This window comes from Gavialis gangeticus, unplaced genomic scaffold (genome assembly GCF_001723915.1).
Source record: "Gavialis gangeticus isolate Ggan-Ray unplaced genomic scaffold, GavGan_comp1, whole genome shotgun sequence".
Lineage (NCBI taxonomy): Eukaryota > Metazoa > Chordata > Crocodylia > Gavialidae > Gavialis > Gavialis gangeticus.
In genome coordinates, this window is record NW_017729025.1 from 25,137,962 (window position 1) to 25,157,152 (window position 19,191).

Sequence of the window (19,191 nt, forward strand, 5' to 3'; positions counted from 1 at the left end):
CACACACACACACACACACAGAGAGAGAGAGAGAGAGAGAGAGAGAGTCAGGAGCTGTGATCCTGATCCTGCAAACTTGTTCTTGCTTAATGTTGATCACAGTTAGTCCCAGGGAAGCCAGTGGAGCTACTCACAGGCTTGAAGTACAGCACACACCCAAGCGCTTATGGGACTGAGGCTGCAGCAAGATGCCCATTACAAAAAGCAACTTTGAAATGCATGAATCAAGCAAGGTGGGGCTTTTCTCAGTACAAATATATCTCACAATTTGTGCTGAGTAGGAAGAATTGTTCACTGAAGATCACTGCAGAGGACAAGCTGGGAGCTTCACTTGAGAGAATAGGCTTCTGCACTATGGCGTGTGGTACAGAAACTGCATATAGACCAGGCTACTTTCCAAGTACATCTTGAGCTGAGCTGTGACATACGTGCCAAAGAATGAGTGCCAAAAAAACTGGTGATTTCATCTGCCTTCCTCTGCTCCTGCCAGCCAGCATGCTGGGGCCATCTATACACCAAGACAGTTTGGCTCTTATTAATAATTTTTCTTCTCTGAGATTGTAAAGCAACTTATCTTTTGGGCTTTTATTAGTAAAAGCTTGTGACAACTGAAACCTGTTTCTGAGTTTTTCAAATGCCAGTGTCAATTAGAAAAGGACTGCACATATCGTTTAAACTGACCTCTGCAATGTTTGTGACAAGTATAGCAGCACTGTGCTAGCACCTGAAAAGCAGGAAGTCAAGCAGGCTAGAAACTGTTCAGAAATGAAAATGAAATCAACTCAGATGTCTTGAGGAATGTAGAAAATACTAGCACCTGGAAAGGTGAAAAATTACCCTATATATTTAGGTTTCTTTCCCTTTTAATAACTGAAGGTGCTAATCATAAGCCAAGAATGGGGATATGCCTTTTGGAGTGCATGACTTTCAACCAGACAGTGTCACTTTAAAGGTCTGTCTGATTAACGAGGGTGACTGTGCGTTGATCGGTCCCAGCCGTGTGACTGACATGTCATAATCATCAGTGCAGGAAAAATGCTACACTTCCCTTTTGTCACCCCAGAGAACAAAGCTCATAATGACAACTGCCTATTCCAGCCATTGGATTTTAATTCACTGAGCTAAGCCATTATCTTTTTTTTTTTTTGCTCTGCATAGAGTGTGCAAATGTTCCCTTTTTTGTAACGCAATGACTGCACCAAAGCACCCAGCTCCGCAGTGCTACAGGCACATGTGTGAGATCAGCAAGGAGCTTGTTAGCAGTCAAGCCTATGCGCCGATTTGTGATAGATTTCCTACTCCCAGCGTCAAGAAGTACAGGGGGCTTTTTGGCTGACAGTGGTGGGTGGGGGCTGTATCTGGAAATCAACAGCAGAGACCACCAGAGGTTTCTGCCCACTCAGTCACTGAAGGACTGTCTCAGCTAAATCACAGCTGTGATTAAAGTTTGGAAAAAGGCAGATTTTAGTAGCATCCCATTAAGCCTTTACCTCTCTGCAGTTCTGTCCCCGTGTGCGCTTGGCAGTTCTTGCCTCCAGGTGGCAGCAACCTGCCAAAGCTGGTTGTCCACTGGCAGACATCAGAGCCTGGGGACAACAGATATAGCTAATCCCTTATTCAGCGGGTGATGCATGGGAATGGGAAATTCAGGGATTCTAGGGAGTTTTCTCGTATCCTGTGGGTGCTGACTGGGTGTTTAGAAACCAGCCTATAATCCAAAATGAGTCAGTGCATAAGATGGGTTTGAGCCACTGGGTTGCAGCAGGAAGAGAAAAGGTCCAAAGTCACCCATAGGTAAATCCCTTCAATTTCACTGGACTTTTGCCAGGGATTTACTCATCTCAAGGTTGTTTTTTTCTGCTTGTACAGAACCTGTGCTTTGATTCTTGGGTTGGCTCCAGACCCCCTGAGCCTATCTGCTGGTACTATTCATACCAGCCCTGCAGCCCCCATCCTAGAGCGCCCTCTCTCTTCTCGCCTGTCAAATCTGGATAGATATCTGGCTGGGGTACTATGATCCCATCACTTGTTCCTGCCCAGGGCAGGGGGTCGGACTTGATAATCTGTTCGGGTCCCTTCAGACCCTAGAAACTATGAAATCGGCTGCCTATTCAAGAACCAGCTTTACCAAGGACCTCAGCACCCACCAGGCTGGACTCTGGAAAAGCTAGATGCTTATTTTAGCCTGTACCTGAGAGCAGAGTCTGTCAGGAAAGCTGCCCTTTCCTGTTACATGAAGGGATGCGTGGGCACTTTTCCCTCAGTCCCTGGAGACCACATAGGCTGTACACATCCTCTGAGAGTCCACAGAAAAGATGAATCTCAAAGTCACAGCTAGACCATGTCTGCCATGCTTCAAAGCACACTTTTTGGAGCAGAAGAGGAGAAAAAGCCTCCTGTTTTTCTCTTGATTTATAATAAGTAGCAATAATATAGAAAGTTACATCTTCAAAGATCTGCACAGCATGGCTCCCTCCTTCAACATCAGGGCTAGGGACAAACATTACACATAAACCAGTGTAAGTGATCAGAAACTGGTTTAAACCTGTAAGAGAACAGATGTTCAGTGCACATAAACCCATTTAAAAATGGCTGAAACTGGTTTGAGATAAACTCGGTTGAATGTAGTAAGTATCAGACTTAACTGATTCTGGTCAAACTGGTGAATGCAATGTCTGTCCCAGACCCCTTGCTGATTTAAATTAAATCAGAATCCTCCAGCATCCCAGCTGCTTTGCAAGTCTGGGGGCAGGGGGGCTCTGCTCTTTGCTGCAGCCCACTGGAATTGGCCCCTCCCCTCTGCTCCCTGGCTGGAGCTCCAGTAGAAACTACAGGCATCTGCCTGGCTTCCTCCTGCTCCTCACCACCCCCACACTCCCTGCTGAAGCAGGGATCCTCACTCCCCTCTGCCTTACACAGACACCTCTCAGCATTAGCTAGCAGACTACACGCTGGCTATGGTCCATGCTGTGAGAGATAGGACAAAGGCAGAATCAACAGGTAGATGGTCATGTCTGTCTTACACTGAGTTGGGGTGATAAACACCATGCTATCAATTCCCTGTTGGGCTGCTCAGGAGTGGAGAGGAACCCCTCCCTAATCAGAGCCTCCTGCCAGGGCCTGGCCATGACCCCCTCCGCTCAGCATTGTGGAAGGGAAGGGAGGGCTGCTCTAGCACCGGCTTCTAGCCTGAGCCACTGCTCCTCCAGACTCCTCCTGCCTACTAGGAGGCAATTCCCTCCACAGTGTATCAGTGGTGCTGCTCCCATTGGCCACAGATGGTCATTAAAAAAGAAGTGCTCTGGCAGGTCTGATCCTCAGTTTATGTCAACCAGCACAGCAACATTGGCTTTCATAAAATACTACTTTGATTTAGAGCAGTTGAGCCATGGTGGTTCCTGTGTCTAGAGAGAGGTACTTAGCCATGTTAATCTGAAGTTAGGCAAAAGGCAGGGTAGAGACTTACAGACTAAATAAGCAAGATATATAGATAGAATAAGCTTTCATGAACTCAAGCTCATGTTATCAGATGCTGTGTTCCTGTGTCTGCCAGCAGAATGAGCTCAGCACTTAGAGCCCCTTGCATAGCAGCGAATAAATGACTGAGAGAACTTGGGAAAGCTTGAAACAGTTCTAACCCTTAAGAAAGTCTTAGCTTGGCCATTCCCAGGTTACGTTGTTCTATCAGGAATTCAAGGAGAGACAGTGTGGGGGCAGGTAGAAGAACCAGAAATGTTAAGAGAAGCTAATGTGGTGGTGGATGGGAGCAGGCAGTGAAATGGGAATGCCTCCTGCTCTTCCATCTGTACCTCATCCTGAGGAGACCACGAATGGCCTGGTTCCCTTTTACCTACAGCTGCTGTGTATAAGCACACATTCTTGCCTGAGCCTGCCATAATTACCACTGATCACCTTAGCTGACATGTCCAGAAAAGATTAAACACGCCCCTTGGAGAAACTAGAAGGATACTTTTCAGAGAAGCCATTCAGTGATGGACCTATTTGAAAACCCTAGGCAGACAGACTCACATTAAGGATGGCAAATTGAAAGGAAGAAGAATAGCCTGGTTTGCCAGTTGACTTACTCAAACCATAGCAATCTTGCCAACTGACCAGCTGCAGGGCATGGTCACCACAGCAAAGAGTCTCAAGACTCAAGATAACTGAGCTTGACTCTTTCTGTTCGCGTCCCTCACTCCTGCTGCGGTGCTGTAAATAAATCTCTACACAGGATGTTCTTGTGCCGGTTCAGTATCTTTGAAAGAATGAGATTTGCAAGTGAGAGGAGGTTTCGCTATGGAGAAACAGAGGCTCATGCATGCATCTGAACTGGAGGTGCAGGCTGCATATACCCTTCCTACCTCTACCCTGGCTCCCACAGCTGGAGCAATTGCAGTACAAAACCCCTCTTGAAATCTCCATAGGGCCTTGGCTGGCTGAACACCTGGGTGAAATCTTAGCCCCACTAATGTTACTATCAAAGCTCCTGCAGCCTCCGTAAGTCCTGCCTATCTCCCGGTAGCTCATGTGGTGTGGGACCATGGCAACTACGTGCACCTGATCTCATGTGATGGCAAAATCTAAGCAGTCCTGGGCCTGGCCAGTGCTGTAAAGGAAGGCCTCGTTGGACTCCCAGGCATTGCAGATGTGAGGACTTGGGGGTCAAATCCTGGCAAATGGTGCACCATGGAAGCTGAGTGGGAGGCTTCCTTTGGGCCCTATCCCTGCTGAATGGGAATAAAGAGAGTGGGGAGATAATGCAACCAAAAATACCCATCTTTCCCACAGGCACCTGGTTACTACAGTGTTGTAATATGCCCATTTCCCCATAAGAGTGCTGGGACATTATTAATCTACCACTAGGTACATTGAGTTGAAATGTGTAAGCTGGTCACCAGAGATGAAAGACATCCCCAAAGAACTGCCTGGCTACATCCATTGCCTGGCTACACCCAGGCAGGCAGTCCCAATTGTGCAGATTAAGTGGAGCACGTCAAAGGCAATAATAAATACAGAGCATGCATTTTAATACAGTGTAATGGCCTTTACTGAACAAGAGGCATGGGCATGGCCTGTCAGGTCCCATACAGCTGACAAGGCACATGCCACACTGTGCAGCCCTTGGGCTCAGCTCCCATCCCTGTTCGAGATCTACAGGCAAGCTGAGGAAAAAGCTCCTTCCACAAACAATTGCTCTTTCCTTCCCGCAGACAAAGCTCTTCAGCTTTTAGACACCCTGTATCCCAGATACCTCTGCTCAGCCTCTCACAGGCATTCGGGCACCTGACTCCCATAGGTTTCAGTGAGAGTGAAGTGCCTCAGTATCATTAACAGCAGGGTCTTAGTGCTGCAACAACACCACCACAGGATGCCCCAAGGATGTAGGCCTCTATTTGATACCTGTCAGATTCGAGCAGCAGGTACTGGCACAAGAGGGCACAGAAAGCTTGGGATTCATGCACTCTGTGAGCAATGCTACTTGTGAGCAATGCTACTTGTGCCATGAGATGAGGCAACAAGCAAGGCCCACTGCAGTGAGCAACTGGTCCCTTGTGAGCTCACTACTCTGCTCAAAGAAGGCAGAGCTATGGAAGGGAGGGTTTGCAGAAGAAACCAGCCTGCCAAAGGAGAGCTGGGTTTTAGCATAATCCTCAGCGTGGTAATGGGATGCTTAGCCCCCTGTTCCTCTCTCAAGCCATTCTCCTCCTGCAAGGCAGAAGTGGCTGCCAGCAGGGCAGCAGCACTCTCGTTAATGCAGGACCAGGTTCACCTGCTGTGTCTGCTCATCACTTTTTACCTTGTGTTTATAGACCCGACCCTCTGCACCTGCTCCAGGCAGGGTCAGGTCTACACAAGTTCTGGCATCTGATTCCTCAACCCCAGGTGCCAAGAGACAGAGCTAGCCATGTTAGTCTGCAGTCAGGCAGAAGGCAGGGTAGGTCTGTACCTCACAGACTAACTCAGTAAGCAATACAAATAGCATAAGCTTCTACACAGCCAAACATCTCAGGTTCCCCAAACATCACTACTTAGAACTTGAAAATTAAACACTGGATCTGCCAGGGCCAGGCTAGACAGCCCAGCCTGCAGCCAGCCAGAAGTCTGGGCCAGTGCAATGCAAACGCCTCCTCCCAGCTCTGCTGAGGCACTTCAGTCTTTACCCACAGCCTCTCCTGTGATTCCAGTTGTGTCAAAATGGTCTAGTGATTTTGTGATGGGAACCAAAGTCCAAACACATTTTTGTCTGGTTGGAACAAATGGGAACTACTCAGACCTGATTTCCTATAGCAGCAGCTCTGTCAAACCTCTGTAAACTCCAGCTATGCTATACCAACACTTTGTGGCTGTCACTTCCTGTTTTCTACCAAATGCCTGGGGATTCTGCTCCAGACCCCTCCAAAGAGCAGCAGGGCTCCATTTTCCTTATAAGCTTCCAGCCTCTCACACTGCCTGGCTTCCTGCAAGCTAAGCACTTACTTGGCCCCCATCCCCACAGTATCTGAGAGTCTCACATACCTCTTCACAGCACCCCTGTAAGATAGGAAAGTACTGTTATCCCCATTTCACAGAGGGGAAAAATGAGGCACTTAGACCTAGGCCTTGATCCAGTGACAGGCTTGGGCACCAAAGGAGGTGGGATTTAGGCACCTAAGTCCAAAACTACCGCCCTGAAAACCTCTGTGCAGCTACCCCTGGAAATGCCTGAGCCCCACAGGCCTCACTTTGACTTCTAGGTTCCCTAGGGGTTTAGCATGGCACCTCTATGCAAACCAGAACTACCTCAGTCTTGGCAGGGCTCAGCAGGTTAGCAAGCAGTTCAAGCCTCAGTCTAACTGGGATCCTACCTAGGTCCCCTGGGGGGCTTCCTCCAGTGCTCATCCCCAGAGCACCAGCAGCACTGGGCTGCCCACAAAGTGTTTTACTGACCATTACCTCCATGGCCACAAGGGATCCCTTCTTGTTATACAGTAGCCTACGAAGTGGCAGGCTCACTTCCCAGGCTCTTCCAGCCTGAGACAGGGGTTACATCCATATCTCCCACCATCCCACTAGAACGCCCCAGCAATCCAAGGACTGGTACAGGCATTCTCCAGCTTCCTGTTGAAGCTGGGATGATTTGCAAAGCAAGAATTAAATATGCATTGCAACAGAAAGAGGGGGAGAGAGAGAAGTGAGAGAGCACACATGTGCATGTCAGCAAGAGCAGAGAGCATGCGCAGGGAAGATCACAACACTGTACTCTTGTAGTTAGAGCATTCATCTGGGAATAAGAAGTCCTGGTTTCTGGGCCCTGCTTCCAGGGATCTTTCTGAATCTCCTATTAAAACACAGCAGATCAAGAGCTATCCGGCCATGGTGCAGCCAGAGGTACTCTATAAACTAGAAACTTGGGCAATGAGAAGAAAGGCTGAAAGGGCATGGAGACAAAGAGACGAGGATGCCAAGGTGTTTCATAGGGAGAGGGACACAGAAAATGCCTTAAGGCATGTCCTGCATAGTGAAAAGGAAATCTAATGAGATGTGTGATAGAGTAACAAGTGGCAGGAAAGAAATGTTGAGATTCAAGAATGTAGTCAGGAAAGGTATGGATGAACTGGGAGTCAGAACAGATGATATCACTGACCAAAATCATGGAGAAAGAAGATTGAAGATACTGGCCCTGCAGCTGAGTAGGACAAAGGGCTGAAATGCGAGAGACTATCAGATAAAATACCAACAGAGCCCCATGAGCAAAGACTGGAGCGCAGGATGCTCCCTTCCAGATACATGGCCAAACCACCAGGGTGGTGGCTAGAGGAGGAAACAGAGGGAAACAGCACCGGTGCTCACCCCAACAGAGGCAGCAACAAAGCCTCTGGATCCCACTCCCAGGTTAGGCATTGTTGGACCTCAGGCCTGTATTGGATCTGGCCCTGCGTGGCTTGGCTGAGGCATCGCAGGAAGTCTGGAGAAGCAGGAAACTGAACCACCTTTTTCCTCATATGGGGAGAACGCCCACACTGCACGGACATCCTTCCTTGCCTGTCACATCGCAAGCACAGCTTTGTGAAGCCTTTCATTTGAAAAGTGCTGTGACTAGCCTCATACCCAGGTGCAGTCACCAGTGTCATGGGATGCCACTCTGTAACTCACGCTTGGGTGTGGTGGCAAGGACTGTCAGTGACAAGCTCTCAAGGGGCCAGACGCCGTCCGGAGGGGTCCCCCAGAGGTTGCCCATTTTAAGGGCCAGAGAACTGCATTACTAGGGCTGTTAAACAAAAGGCTCAAACTCCTTAGACAAAATAGGAGAAGGCCTCACTCCTTTGAAGTAAAGGGGAGTTTTGCCACTGGCCTTTCACACAGAGACTCAACATTAACATCTATAGAAAAAAAATCCAAAAAACTGCAGATCCCAACCAGCCCTCTGAGGGAGCAACCCAACTTACAGAGACCTTAAAAGGTTACCTGAGGTGACAGAACAAGATAGTGGCAGGAATGAGAATGCCAGCCTCCTGTCCTGCAGCCTAGCTCCCCCTCCTCGCACCGCCCAGGGAAAATCCCCAGAATAAATGCTGACGTCTATTCTCCTTGATTCAGCCACTGTCCTCTGGGCACCCGAGGCTTGAAGCTAGACTGCGCATCACTCCTGATCCCTGGGAAGCATACCTGCAAATGCACAACATGACCAGCCAAATCCTTCCCTGTCATTTATACTTACACAACCTGACAGCAGAGCTGGATTGTGGCCAAGAGCTGAAGTGATGTTCTTTTGCCAGAAGCACTGCTGCTAACTGATGTATTGATCACAGTAGGTTCCTACGCAGAGGCAAGATGGGGTTTAAAACACAAATGTCAGCAACGTGTCTATGGGTTTTTGGTTGCCAGTGGCAAAATCACCACGCTCAGAATTGGCAAGGGCAGAAACAGGGCCCCGTATAGAATGGGGAGACAGTGGGATTGTGTAAGTGTTTCCCACCTGTAAACTGGAGACAGTGGGAGTAACCCACTTCCATAACATCACCATGTGAAAAGCACTTTGTACTAGTCATTATTATGGTCTATCCTGCAGTGGTGCTCAGGAGCAGCCCCTGTCACAGAGTAACTCTCTATTGTGCTGGGTGCTGTACAAAAGACAGAACAAGTGGACAGTTCATGTCCAAGAAAGGGTACAATCTATGTAACCAGACAAAAAACAGCACGTGGAAAGGTAAGGCAGAAAACAGAAACAATGAGACAAATATCAGTCAGCATCATAGGCAGTGGTCTCAGCACAGCAGCTGCCTAATCATTAAGTCTTTAGCAGGCATCATGGCCACACGTATAAGTGCTAGGAATTATTCTCTTACATAACACAATAAGTGTTCACAATAACAAGACAGACACTGTTCCTATTATTTATAACCTTAATGTACTTTGAATCTGATGGCTTATGTTCTAATGTCAACCTGGGAAAGCGCTTCAGGTGGGGACGGGTCTGTCCTGGGCTTCATTTTATTCAATATTTTCATTAATGATTTCATTGGTGGAAGCTGGCAGAATTCATCATAAAAAAAATATAATCAACAAGCACATGGATAAATCAGGTATGCCAAGGCAGACTCACCCTGACTTCTGTAAGGGGAAAATCACAGTTCACCATTCTGCTGGAGCTCTCCAAGAGTCTTAATAAGCATATGGATAAGGAGGATCCAGTCAATCTAGTATATTTGGATTTTCAAAAGGCTCCAACATGGTCCTTCAGAAAAGGGACTGAATGAAGCCAAGCTGTCATGGGATCAGAGGGAAGGTCCTCTCATGGATTGAAAACTGGCTTTAAAATAGGAAGCAAATGCTAGCACTAAATGGTCATTTTTCAGAATGAAGGAAAGTAAAGAACGGGGTCAACCAGGGCCCTGTGCTGTTCAACATGTTCAGATCATTTATGAATAAGGAATTAACCAATGAAGTAGCACAGTTGCCTTACAGTACAAAATTATTTTGGATGATCAAATCCCAAACTGATGGTGAAGCATTAAAGAAAGATCTCTCTTCACAGAGGCAACAAAGAGAGAAATGAAATTCAACATTGACATAGGCAAAGTAAAATACATGCAGAAAAACCACCCTAACTATAAATGCCTCTTGATGTGCTCCAAATTTACCATTACCCTCAGATAAGACACAAGAGCCATTGTGAACAGTTTTCTATACACAATCAGCTCTGCATTATTATATGCTACTACAGGGCTGTCCAACTGGTGGCCCTCAGGCCACATGCAGCCCATGAGAGGTTAAACTGCAACCTCTGGGATGCCACTTAGTCACCTCTTGCCCCATGGCTCTAGCTTCAGAAGCAGTCTACAGGCTTCCTCTTCCTCTGGCTTCCCCTTCCCTTCCCAAGGGTTTGGGGTGGTGCAACATGTCACAGCCTTCAGTGCTGGGGGAGTCCATGGCCCAGGGCCCCCGAGAGGGGAGGTGCAATGGTGGGGAGAAGGGGCACCTGAGTATGCGTTACAGCAGAGGGTGCCAGGCACACAGTGCAGCAAGGTACCATGCAGCATGCAGCCCTGGGGCCCACAATCCACAATGGTGTAGCCCTCACCAGTGCACCCCATGGAAAGTGCATCCCCCAGCCGCTTAGAAGATGGACAGCCCTGTGCTACTATATAAATCCATGACACACCCACATCTTGAATACTGCCTGCAGTTCTGGCCTCCCCAACCCAAAAAGGATGCAGCAGAACTAAAAAAAGTACAGAGAATGGCGGCAAAGCCGATCAGATTCTGGAATGGCTTCCATATGGCGACATACCAAAAAGACTAGGGCCTTTCAGCTTTGAAGAGAGACAAATGAGATGAGCTATGTTTGAGACCTTGGAAAAAGTGAGTCAAAGTCAAGTCAAAGATGGACCTGACCCTAGTGGCTTGTTAGCCTGGCATGGTTATGACACACTGGTTTCTGCAATCAGCACCACACAAAGGAACTATGTGACTAACATCACATCTGGCTACTTTTTCAACTCCCCTGTCCAAAGAACCAAGTACCCATTTACACCTAGGTCGACTGAGGGTAGCCCTAAGCACAAGTCTAGAGCAAGGCTTGAACACACTCCTTCAGACTTGTGATGAAACTGCTTACCCATGCTACCACCCTTACTAAAGAAAACCAAAGGGAGCTACTAGTCACTAGATCTCTAGATCTCATAAGGCAAGAACTTGGAGACTCCCAACAGAAACATTAGGCAAAAAGAAACGAACACAAGGAAATGCTTTTTTTTTTTTTTTTGCATAATGCATGACTAACTGGTGAAACTGTGTCATAGGATGGAGTAGAGGCAAATGGTAAAACCAGGGTCAGAAAGGGATAAGACAGATGCATGGAGGAGAGGTCCGTGTGGGGTCATTAATCACAGCAGTCAGATATGAAACCTCACGTTCAGGACATCCCTAACACCATGACTACTGGTAACGTGGAGGATATGACAGGTTATGGCACCTTCTACTCATGCCCTCTCACTCATACTCTTCCTCTAAAGCAGTGAGGGTAAACCTTTTCATAGGACTGCTGCAATTCAAGGCGTGCTTCCCGGAGTGCCACTGACAGCCCCAGACCTGGCTTCAGAAGCACTGGCACCCTGGGTCTGAGACATGCTGAGGACATTGCCTGTGCACAGGGAAGTTGATCTGAATTAGCTAAAGGTGCAAATTTTAAGCAGATTTGTTAAGCTGCATTAACTCCCTAGGTAGACACTCACATTCAGAGTTAAAGTAGCTTTAATTCCATTCCATTCCATTTACTTCACTTCCGTCTGTTCACTAGGGGTTTAATGCTGTTTACCTAATCTACTTTAAAAGTTAATTCGGATGAGCTTTCCTGAATATCCCCATATAGACAAGCTCTGAAGGAGTGAGCTTTTGGGCTAAAGCTGGAGGGAAGAGACTGGCAGCTGTGAGCAAAAGAACTGTCGCCTAAGTTTGATTCCTCCCAGTCTGGGGAAACAGGGCTTTATATGCTTGTTATACATAAGGAGCAAAGAGATATCTGACTCCATTTCCAATTCATCTGACTGACTGGCAGAACTTGCACAGCACTGAATTTGTGGAGATCCACTCAGGCCATTTCAGTCCCTGAAAATCTCTCGTAGTAGGATATATTCTTTTGTGAACAACTGTGCTCTGGGAGCTGCTGGGTCACATAAGGTAGCAGGCTTCTTCAGTCTGTTTTCTCAGGCAAAACTTCACTGGAAGTCAACGGGAATGAGTGCCTAAACAAAGACTGCAGGATTTGGCTCCATGCATTTTGTGCCATCCCATGTGCCTGCTAGAGGCATCTATACCCACCCTCAGAAACCCTTCAACTTACACATTTCTACCTTTCTCTCAGAGAAAAATCCCTCTCTCCCCTCTATTTTTAAGCCGCATTCCTGCTATTTCAGAAAGTGGAGGGGGAGGGGAGCGCCAGGGCTCAGGACTAGTCTAAGACATTACAATTCATTAGAACGAGGCCCCTGGAGAGCAATTGGCATTTCGAGATCAATCTCTCCAAAAAACAGGAGGAGCCTCTTGCCGCAAAGCAGAGCACATCCTGCTCTTACACCAAGGAGGCTAAAAATACAAGGCTGAGAAACAAGTCCCTCATTAGCCCCTGGCCCCCTGCACACTAGCAAACCTGTCACTACACTGGTTTGTTTGCTTCACCTTGCCAGGCTGAACAGCAATGAGGCAACAGGCAACTGGCCACTGCCTGGAGCCATTTACAGAGGCTGACATCAGTGGGTGCAGGAGGGAAGCTGGAGGGCTACCCCAGGGTTCAGATGCTCACTCCAAGTCATGGGCAGGCAGCAACATCAGTTTTTAAGGAGATACTCTCTATCCTTCCCTGCAGACTTGCATGGCAAGCGATGTTCAGTATTCAGCATTGGAGGCGAGTTTGGAGGCCAGATGTGGAACCCCGCTCAGGCCACTCAGGAAAGCACCAGCTCTGACCTGGTGCACTGTCAGGTGGGACATGCACAGGGCTTGTCAACCCACAAATGTGTGCTGCGCAAAAGAGCCAGGTAGCTTGGCAGCAGCAGCAAGAATAGTCTGCTGCTGATGTGGGCGTTGCTATGGCCACTCTCCTCCGCTCGAATAGCAGAGAGGCAACCTGCATGCATTGGCTGGTGCTGCAGCAACCCCCCTTGTTTACATCGGCAGAGCTTCTGCGGCTCAAGGTGCAGGCTCCGTCAGCCACAGGCCAGCCCTGCCTGGTCTCTCCTGCCCCTTGGAGAGAGAGGTACCAAAGTTCATCTGTTCACAAAGATTCCCCCAAGGACCAGGGAGGCTCCATGGCATGAAGGAAGAAGCTGTCTCACCTCATCCATGATGCAGAGCATGCAGCTGGGGGCTGCTTGCATGATATGATTGCTAAGGAAGGAGAACAGACAGGGCAAGGGTTGAGTCCTCCATGGACTCGCTGGTCTCCACACCCTCACCAGGACAGGGCTGCCTCAGGACACCCAAGGCTAAGCCAGCTAGGCCAGGGAATGGCTTCCCTGTTGCATTATAAGGAAGGCAGAGGCCTCCCCCCACCCCCTCTCCCTGCTGTACACTGTGCACAGCCTCTGCCTTGGCTCCTGGCACTGCTGGCCTACTACCCCGAGAGGCATGGATATTGGACCTAATTAATCATTAATTGCAGAGTTGGTGCATGTGAAAGCCACTGGGCAGATGGACTGGAAACCAAGCAGCACATTGCAGGAGAGACATAGGCAGCAGCTCTGCCAGCGTTCCTCAGTCCTACTGGGGCAGGACCTTTGCTAAAATGTGAGGTCAACGCAGTCTCTGTAGTGGAATTAGTCCTTGGCCTCTCCGCTTAACACTTCAGCAGCCATGTTGTCCAGCTTTGGCTGAGACCTCAAGTCTTGAGATTCGGCCAGCTGTTCTCTGAGATCTCATTTGAGGCTGCAAAACTCATTTCAAGTCATCTATTAACCACAAGGAACAACTTCTAGCCATGAAAGTCAGACTGCCATAGCATGGGAGGCACATCAAGATGGTGTAGTGAAGACAAATCAGTTGCCTTGGACAATGGCAAACAAGGCAGTGAAGTAGCCAGATTAGGTCAGGCTGCCTCTGTCTCCCCAGCCCAAATATCCTGGTACCCATTTACAAGTGGGCCACCTGAAGACAGCCTTTGGCACAGGCCCAGAGAAAAGCTGGACCTCGCCTCTCTGGAGTCCTATTAAGAGATCCCTACTACTCTGCCATAGTGTGAGTTGGCTGCTACAGGCCTAGGAGTAATAATAATAATAATAATAATAATAATAAAATACCCCCATCTATGTGAGTTTGACACGGAGGAGCCAAAAGGTCAAATTTTCAAAAGTGTTTAAGCACCTGTAGATGCAGGCAGGTGTCTAGCAGGATCTTCAGAAGAACCTTAGTTGAATTCAGCAGGAGCTGGGCACTTATGGCCATATTCAAAGAAGGATTTAGGCATTAAGTCCTGCCCAATTCTCACTTTAGGTGGCCAAGTCCAAACTGTGAGCCTCAAAACCCACATTCAGCTGCTGCTTAGGGGAGTAAATACCCCTGCTTTCAACATTAAAATTCCCCTGCTGTCTAAAAGCCTGGTTTGGGGCATGTCCAGAATCACCTCAGTCTTGTCCGGGCTGAGCAACTCACTGCCTAGGTCACACTGAAGTCCTGCTGACCACAGACTAGACACTTCTCCACCAGTCTCATCTGATCCATTAGAGGTTCTCAGAACATGCCGAGCAAATCCAGCTCCACACAAAAACGGCCAGAAGAGGTACTGGTTCAAGCACTCACCTAAGATGAGGGAAAACTGGTTTAACTTCCTCTCCTGCCTGAGGGGATTCAAACTTACAGCTCCAGGAAGAGCATCCTATGCATTAGGCTATAGGCTGTGCTGAGATGACATTATTCTCAACATCTTCCATTGAAGCTGTGCCATTTTTCATGTAATATTTAAAGATGCATTGAGCTAAGGAGAGAGGAAAAAAACTAGAGGAAGCAGGACTCTGGTCTAGTGATTAGGGCCACTCCGCTAAGAGAGGGGAGACCCAGGTTCCAATTCTTGCTCCTATTCCAAATGTCTTCAAGTACTGGTATATTATCCCCTCATTGGAAAAGGCAGTCCCTGGACCAGAGACTGGAATGCATTTCTCCCCTCTTTATAACTACTAGGCCAGAAGAATCATGCTCCTGCTGACTCGCTCCTTCTGACCCATGAGTCTATGACTATTGCATGCAAAGAGGAAGATTCAACAGGAAGGCTGGAGGGTCCTGCCCTCACATCCCACGCAATCCCAGCAGAAGTACCTGTCCATGGCTAAAGGGGGAGGTGGGACAGGTGGATGTTAATACCCTCAGGCAGGGTACAGAATGAAGCCTCATACCTTAGCAGAACTCTCTAACCACTGAAGAGGAGGGGGAACCACCACCAGCAAAAGCTCCTTGAGAAAAAAGGACTGACCTGTAAAGGAGAGGTCTTGAGACACCCAGCCCCAGGAGAAGGCTCAAGGCTGTGAATCCCAAGGGCAGTGGGCCTGCCCCTTTCTGTAGCCCTGGGTTAAGTGCCTAAATCCCAGCAAGGGCCAGGTTTCAGACACTTTTGCTAGTGGCATTTCCTGTTGGCTGAATGAAACGGCTCCTGTTTCAGGGCCTTGGCTGTTAGTAATCCCATTCACAGATGCTCAACTCTTCTCATGAGTTACACAGGAAATGTAGGCACCTAACTTCTGGCTGTAGACTCTACTGCAGGGACACAGTGGCTAGAGGTGAACAGCACAAGGCTGAGCTCTGTAACATCCCAGCCCTGTGGGGATTTAGCCCTTAGGCATTTTTGAAAATCCTGCCAGGCACTTTTATATCTCTGAAATATGTCCTTTGGCCTAAAACTCTTCTGAATGGCGCTTAGGCCCCCTCAGGCTGTGTCTAAGCCACAGTGTAGTGCGGAGAGAGCCACAGCTAGCTCTGTGCATGCTGAAGAAAGGCTGATTATCTCAGGCACCATGCTGCAATGAGACAGCTCTGCTGCTCATAGTCCTGGAGCAAGTACACACAGGACGAGCATGGGGAGCCTCATCATAGTACAGCTTTGCCCTGTCTAGACAGGTCTGTAGGTACTTCTGAAATCTTAGACTTGATCTGGTGACCTGTTCTGATCTATTAGCAAGTCAAGCTTCACGGCCAAATTGCCAGCAAATTTTCTGTACAATGTAGGTGGGGAAGAATGGTTCAGCATGCCTGAGAACTTTATTTAATCATAACAACATATATTTTTACACTCGGTTCTTCTGGGCAGTGAATGGGCAGCTTCCAGGGTGCTCAGCTGCAGACCAGCTGGCACTTACATGCACTAGGAGCTGCAAGTACTTAGCTTTCATCCTGCCCTTTGAAAGCAACCTGTCAGAGAGAAAGCAACAACCAGAGCTTCTTAAATATGTACTATTCCTTGCTGAAAAAGCAAGGGTTGCGCCTATAACCTTGGAAGCACATGATTACAGTCTGCTTCTGTTCATCCTGTTAGATTTCCACGTTGCTGGTTTATGGGCAGTGTTAAACTGGGAAGTGATCAATACTGGATAACAGTGTGTGGGGGTAAGATTTTAAAATGCTGCTCCAGGGAGATGCAGCACTGAAATGATTCCCAAACAGGATAGAGCCAGGATTGTACAGCAATTCTTTTAACCCATGTGGGATAAAATAGATTCCTAGTTTTTAAGATTCTAGTTGAATCAAGGGAGTGCATATGCTTCCCCTCCATCACAGCTAAATGTCATATAGCAGTGCTACCAGGAATATTGAGTTCCAGCAATTCTGGTCTAAGTCAAGAACTGTGCCCTCAGAACAAGCAATGATTGCCCAATCTCCTGTATAATTCTTCACTGTTACCCTCCACACACACACTGCCGAGGCCTAGTGGATAAACAAACACCCACCTAAAAGCCCTAAAGTCAGGCTGATGAGGTACAGTACCCATTTCCTGTCGTGTTGACCAATAGTTTCATTTCTTTCTTGTATTTTCCCATTGGTTGTATCCATCTTTTGTCTTATGTCTATATGGTATGTTCGGTGGGATACGGACTATTGCTTTGTTCCGTTTGCACAGCATATAACACAGTGAGGCCCTGGTCTCTGACTAGGGCTCCTGGACGATAGAGTAATATAAATTATCACTGTCATTATTATTGATTTTGTTACAAAAACATCACCATCAGTCCCAGGCACCCTAACATCAAAAGGATGTAAAGAAACAGAAGAGTTTAGAGAAGAGAGACAAAAATGGCCAGAAGCCAAAGGAGAAGATTTAAGTGGAAAAATTTTAAAAGTTACTGGTCAATGTCTAGAGTATGGGCAGGGCATTGTTACTGTGAACAAAATACCTGCCTGGGTGGTAAGGCCCAGAAAGAAGAGAGAATTCTAGGTGCTAGAAGAAGAATTAGCGAGAGAGAAAGTAAAATGTAGATTGAAGTCTGAGGAAAACTTGCAGAGAGGCAGATGGATAAAGTACTTTGGAAGAGTGCTAGAAGATCACCCGCTCGGAATATTTAAATGAGAATGGGCAAAGCACTACAAAAAGGCTGTGGGGAATTACCTGGTCCAGATCTTTGACGTGGGCAACAGAGGCGTGATCCACAGAAGAATCTAAGGTATTTTTGCACATTCTTCATCCAGCTAGTCTGCTGTCTGCCTCTCACCATCCCCAAGTCCCAGCCTCCTTGCCTGTGAGTTAAGGGAATGCTACTTCCTTGGACCTCGAGTCATGCTAACAACCTCCAGCCAGAGGCAGGACATTACTAGAGCCCTCATTCCCCTACTTCCCCTGTGGCAAGTTAGTATATTTTTGATGTTTCAGGCATTGTGCCTGGAAGTTGCACGAGAGGGTTGTTGTTGAAGTGTTTAAAGAACAGGTTAGACAGATACTTGCCTGGGATGGTTTGGATGGGAATGACCCTGCCTTAAGTAGCGTATTGAACTAGATGAGTTCCTGAGGTGCCTTCCAGTCCTACTTTTCTATGACTCTATGATTCCATTTATATATGGCCACTCTCAAGCAAGCTGTAGACAGAGGTCTCAAGAGCAGCCACAGAAAGACATGCTGCGTCTGCATTGGTGTATGTCTGTGTTTGGAGTAAGTCTGGTGGGTAGGGTGTGCCTGGCAACAGCCTGGGTGGGACACCCAGCTGCCATGGTCTAGGCCAGCAGTCTCCAAACTTTTTTGATCATGCACCCCTATAAGTAAAACATTTTTGAGCACGCACCCCCAATATACGTATATTTATATTCGCGCACCCCTATCAGTAAAAAAATTTTGAGCACGCACCCCCAATATATGTATATTTATATAAATATATATAAATAGAAGCTCTAATATTTTCTTCCCGCACCCCAATGGATCGTCTTATGCACCCCCTGGGGTGCGCAAACCCCACTTTGGAGACCACTGGTCTAGGCAAGTCCCAAGACACCAGGGAATTAAAGGCATTTTCTCATCAGCCCTCAAACAACTTGCAGGAAAGCAAAGAACCAAAGCCCGATCCAGTGCTTGCCGGTTCAGTGCCTTCTTCACAAAAATATCTTCATCTCCAGCTTTATGCCAACAGGCAGGATCCTGCCTTCAAGATTAATCTTCTCATCCGGGGTTTGAATTTCACCTAGTGACCCTCTCATATGTGACAGTCACAGGGCTGTCACTTGGCCAAAGGCTGCCAAGGTTCTCCATGGAGACTTCAAAAGCTTAATGTATTCCTGCTGATTTAAGTGATTAATTTCACTGAAATACTGAAGCTGCTCTCTAAATAGGCACATTTCTGTAAAACCCTGACAACCAGGATTTGTTTTCTGATTTCATAGACATTAGGGCCTGGAAGGGACCTTGTGAGATCATAGAGTCCGGCCCCACTGCCAGATGCCGAAAATCTACAGGGATCAAATGATCCCAGCAAGATATCCAAACGCCTTTTGAATGAGTCCAGACATTGGCGACACATAGGGGGTGCACACGTGTGAACATGCACCCCCTGAGTGTGGCGGTGCACCCCTGCGAAAAGCTGCAAGTGGTTGCCCCCCCGCCGCTGACACCACCAGCAGTGTCTGTGGGCAGTCTGCGATCACCGCTGACCACCGCCAAAGCTGCCGGCGGCGTCCGCAGGTGGTTGCCAACTGCTGGTTGGTGCTCACCACCCCCTTCCCACCCCCCCTCCCACCACCCCCAGTGCCACA

At 47.9% G+C, this 19,191-nt stretch overlaps 1 protein-coding gene across 2 annotated transcripts in view; it reads right to left on the reverse strand.

The window, feature by feature from the left end:
• The window catches only part of AMN (amnion associated transmembrane protein), a 64,142-nt gene that overhangs the window by 32,596 nt on the left and 12,355 nt on the right, over positions 1–19,191 (reverse strand). Inside the window, exon 1 of one of the 2 annotated variants that reach the window (XM_019518532.1) lies at positions 2,341–2,346. The exons of the other annotated variant lie outside the window; for it this stretch is intronic. Within the exon in view, the coding sequence (XP_019374077.1) occupies positions 2,341–2,343 (3 nt within the window). The 5' untranslated portion in view covers positions 2,344–2,346. Of the gene's footprint in view, positions 1–2,340; positions 2,347–19,191 lie in introns of those variants that run through there. 2 annotated transcript variants of the gene reach the window in all.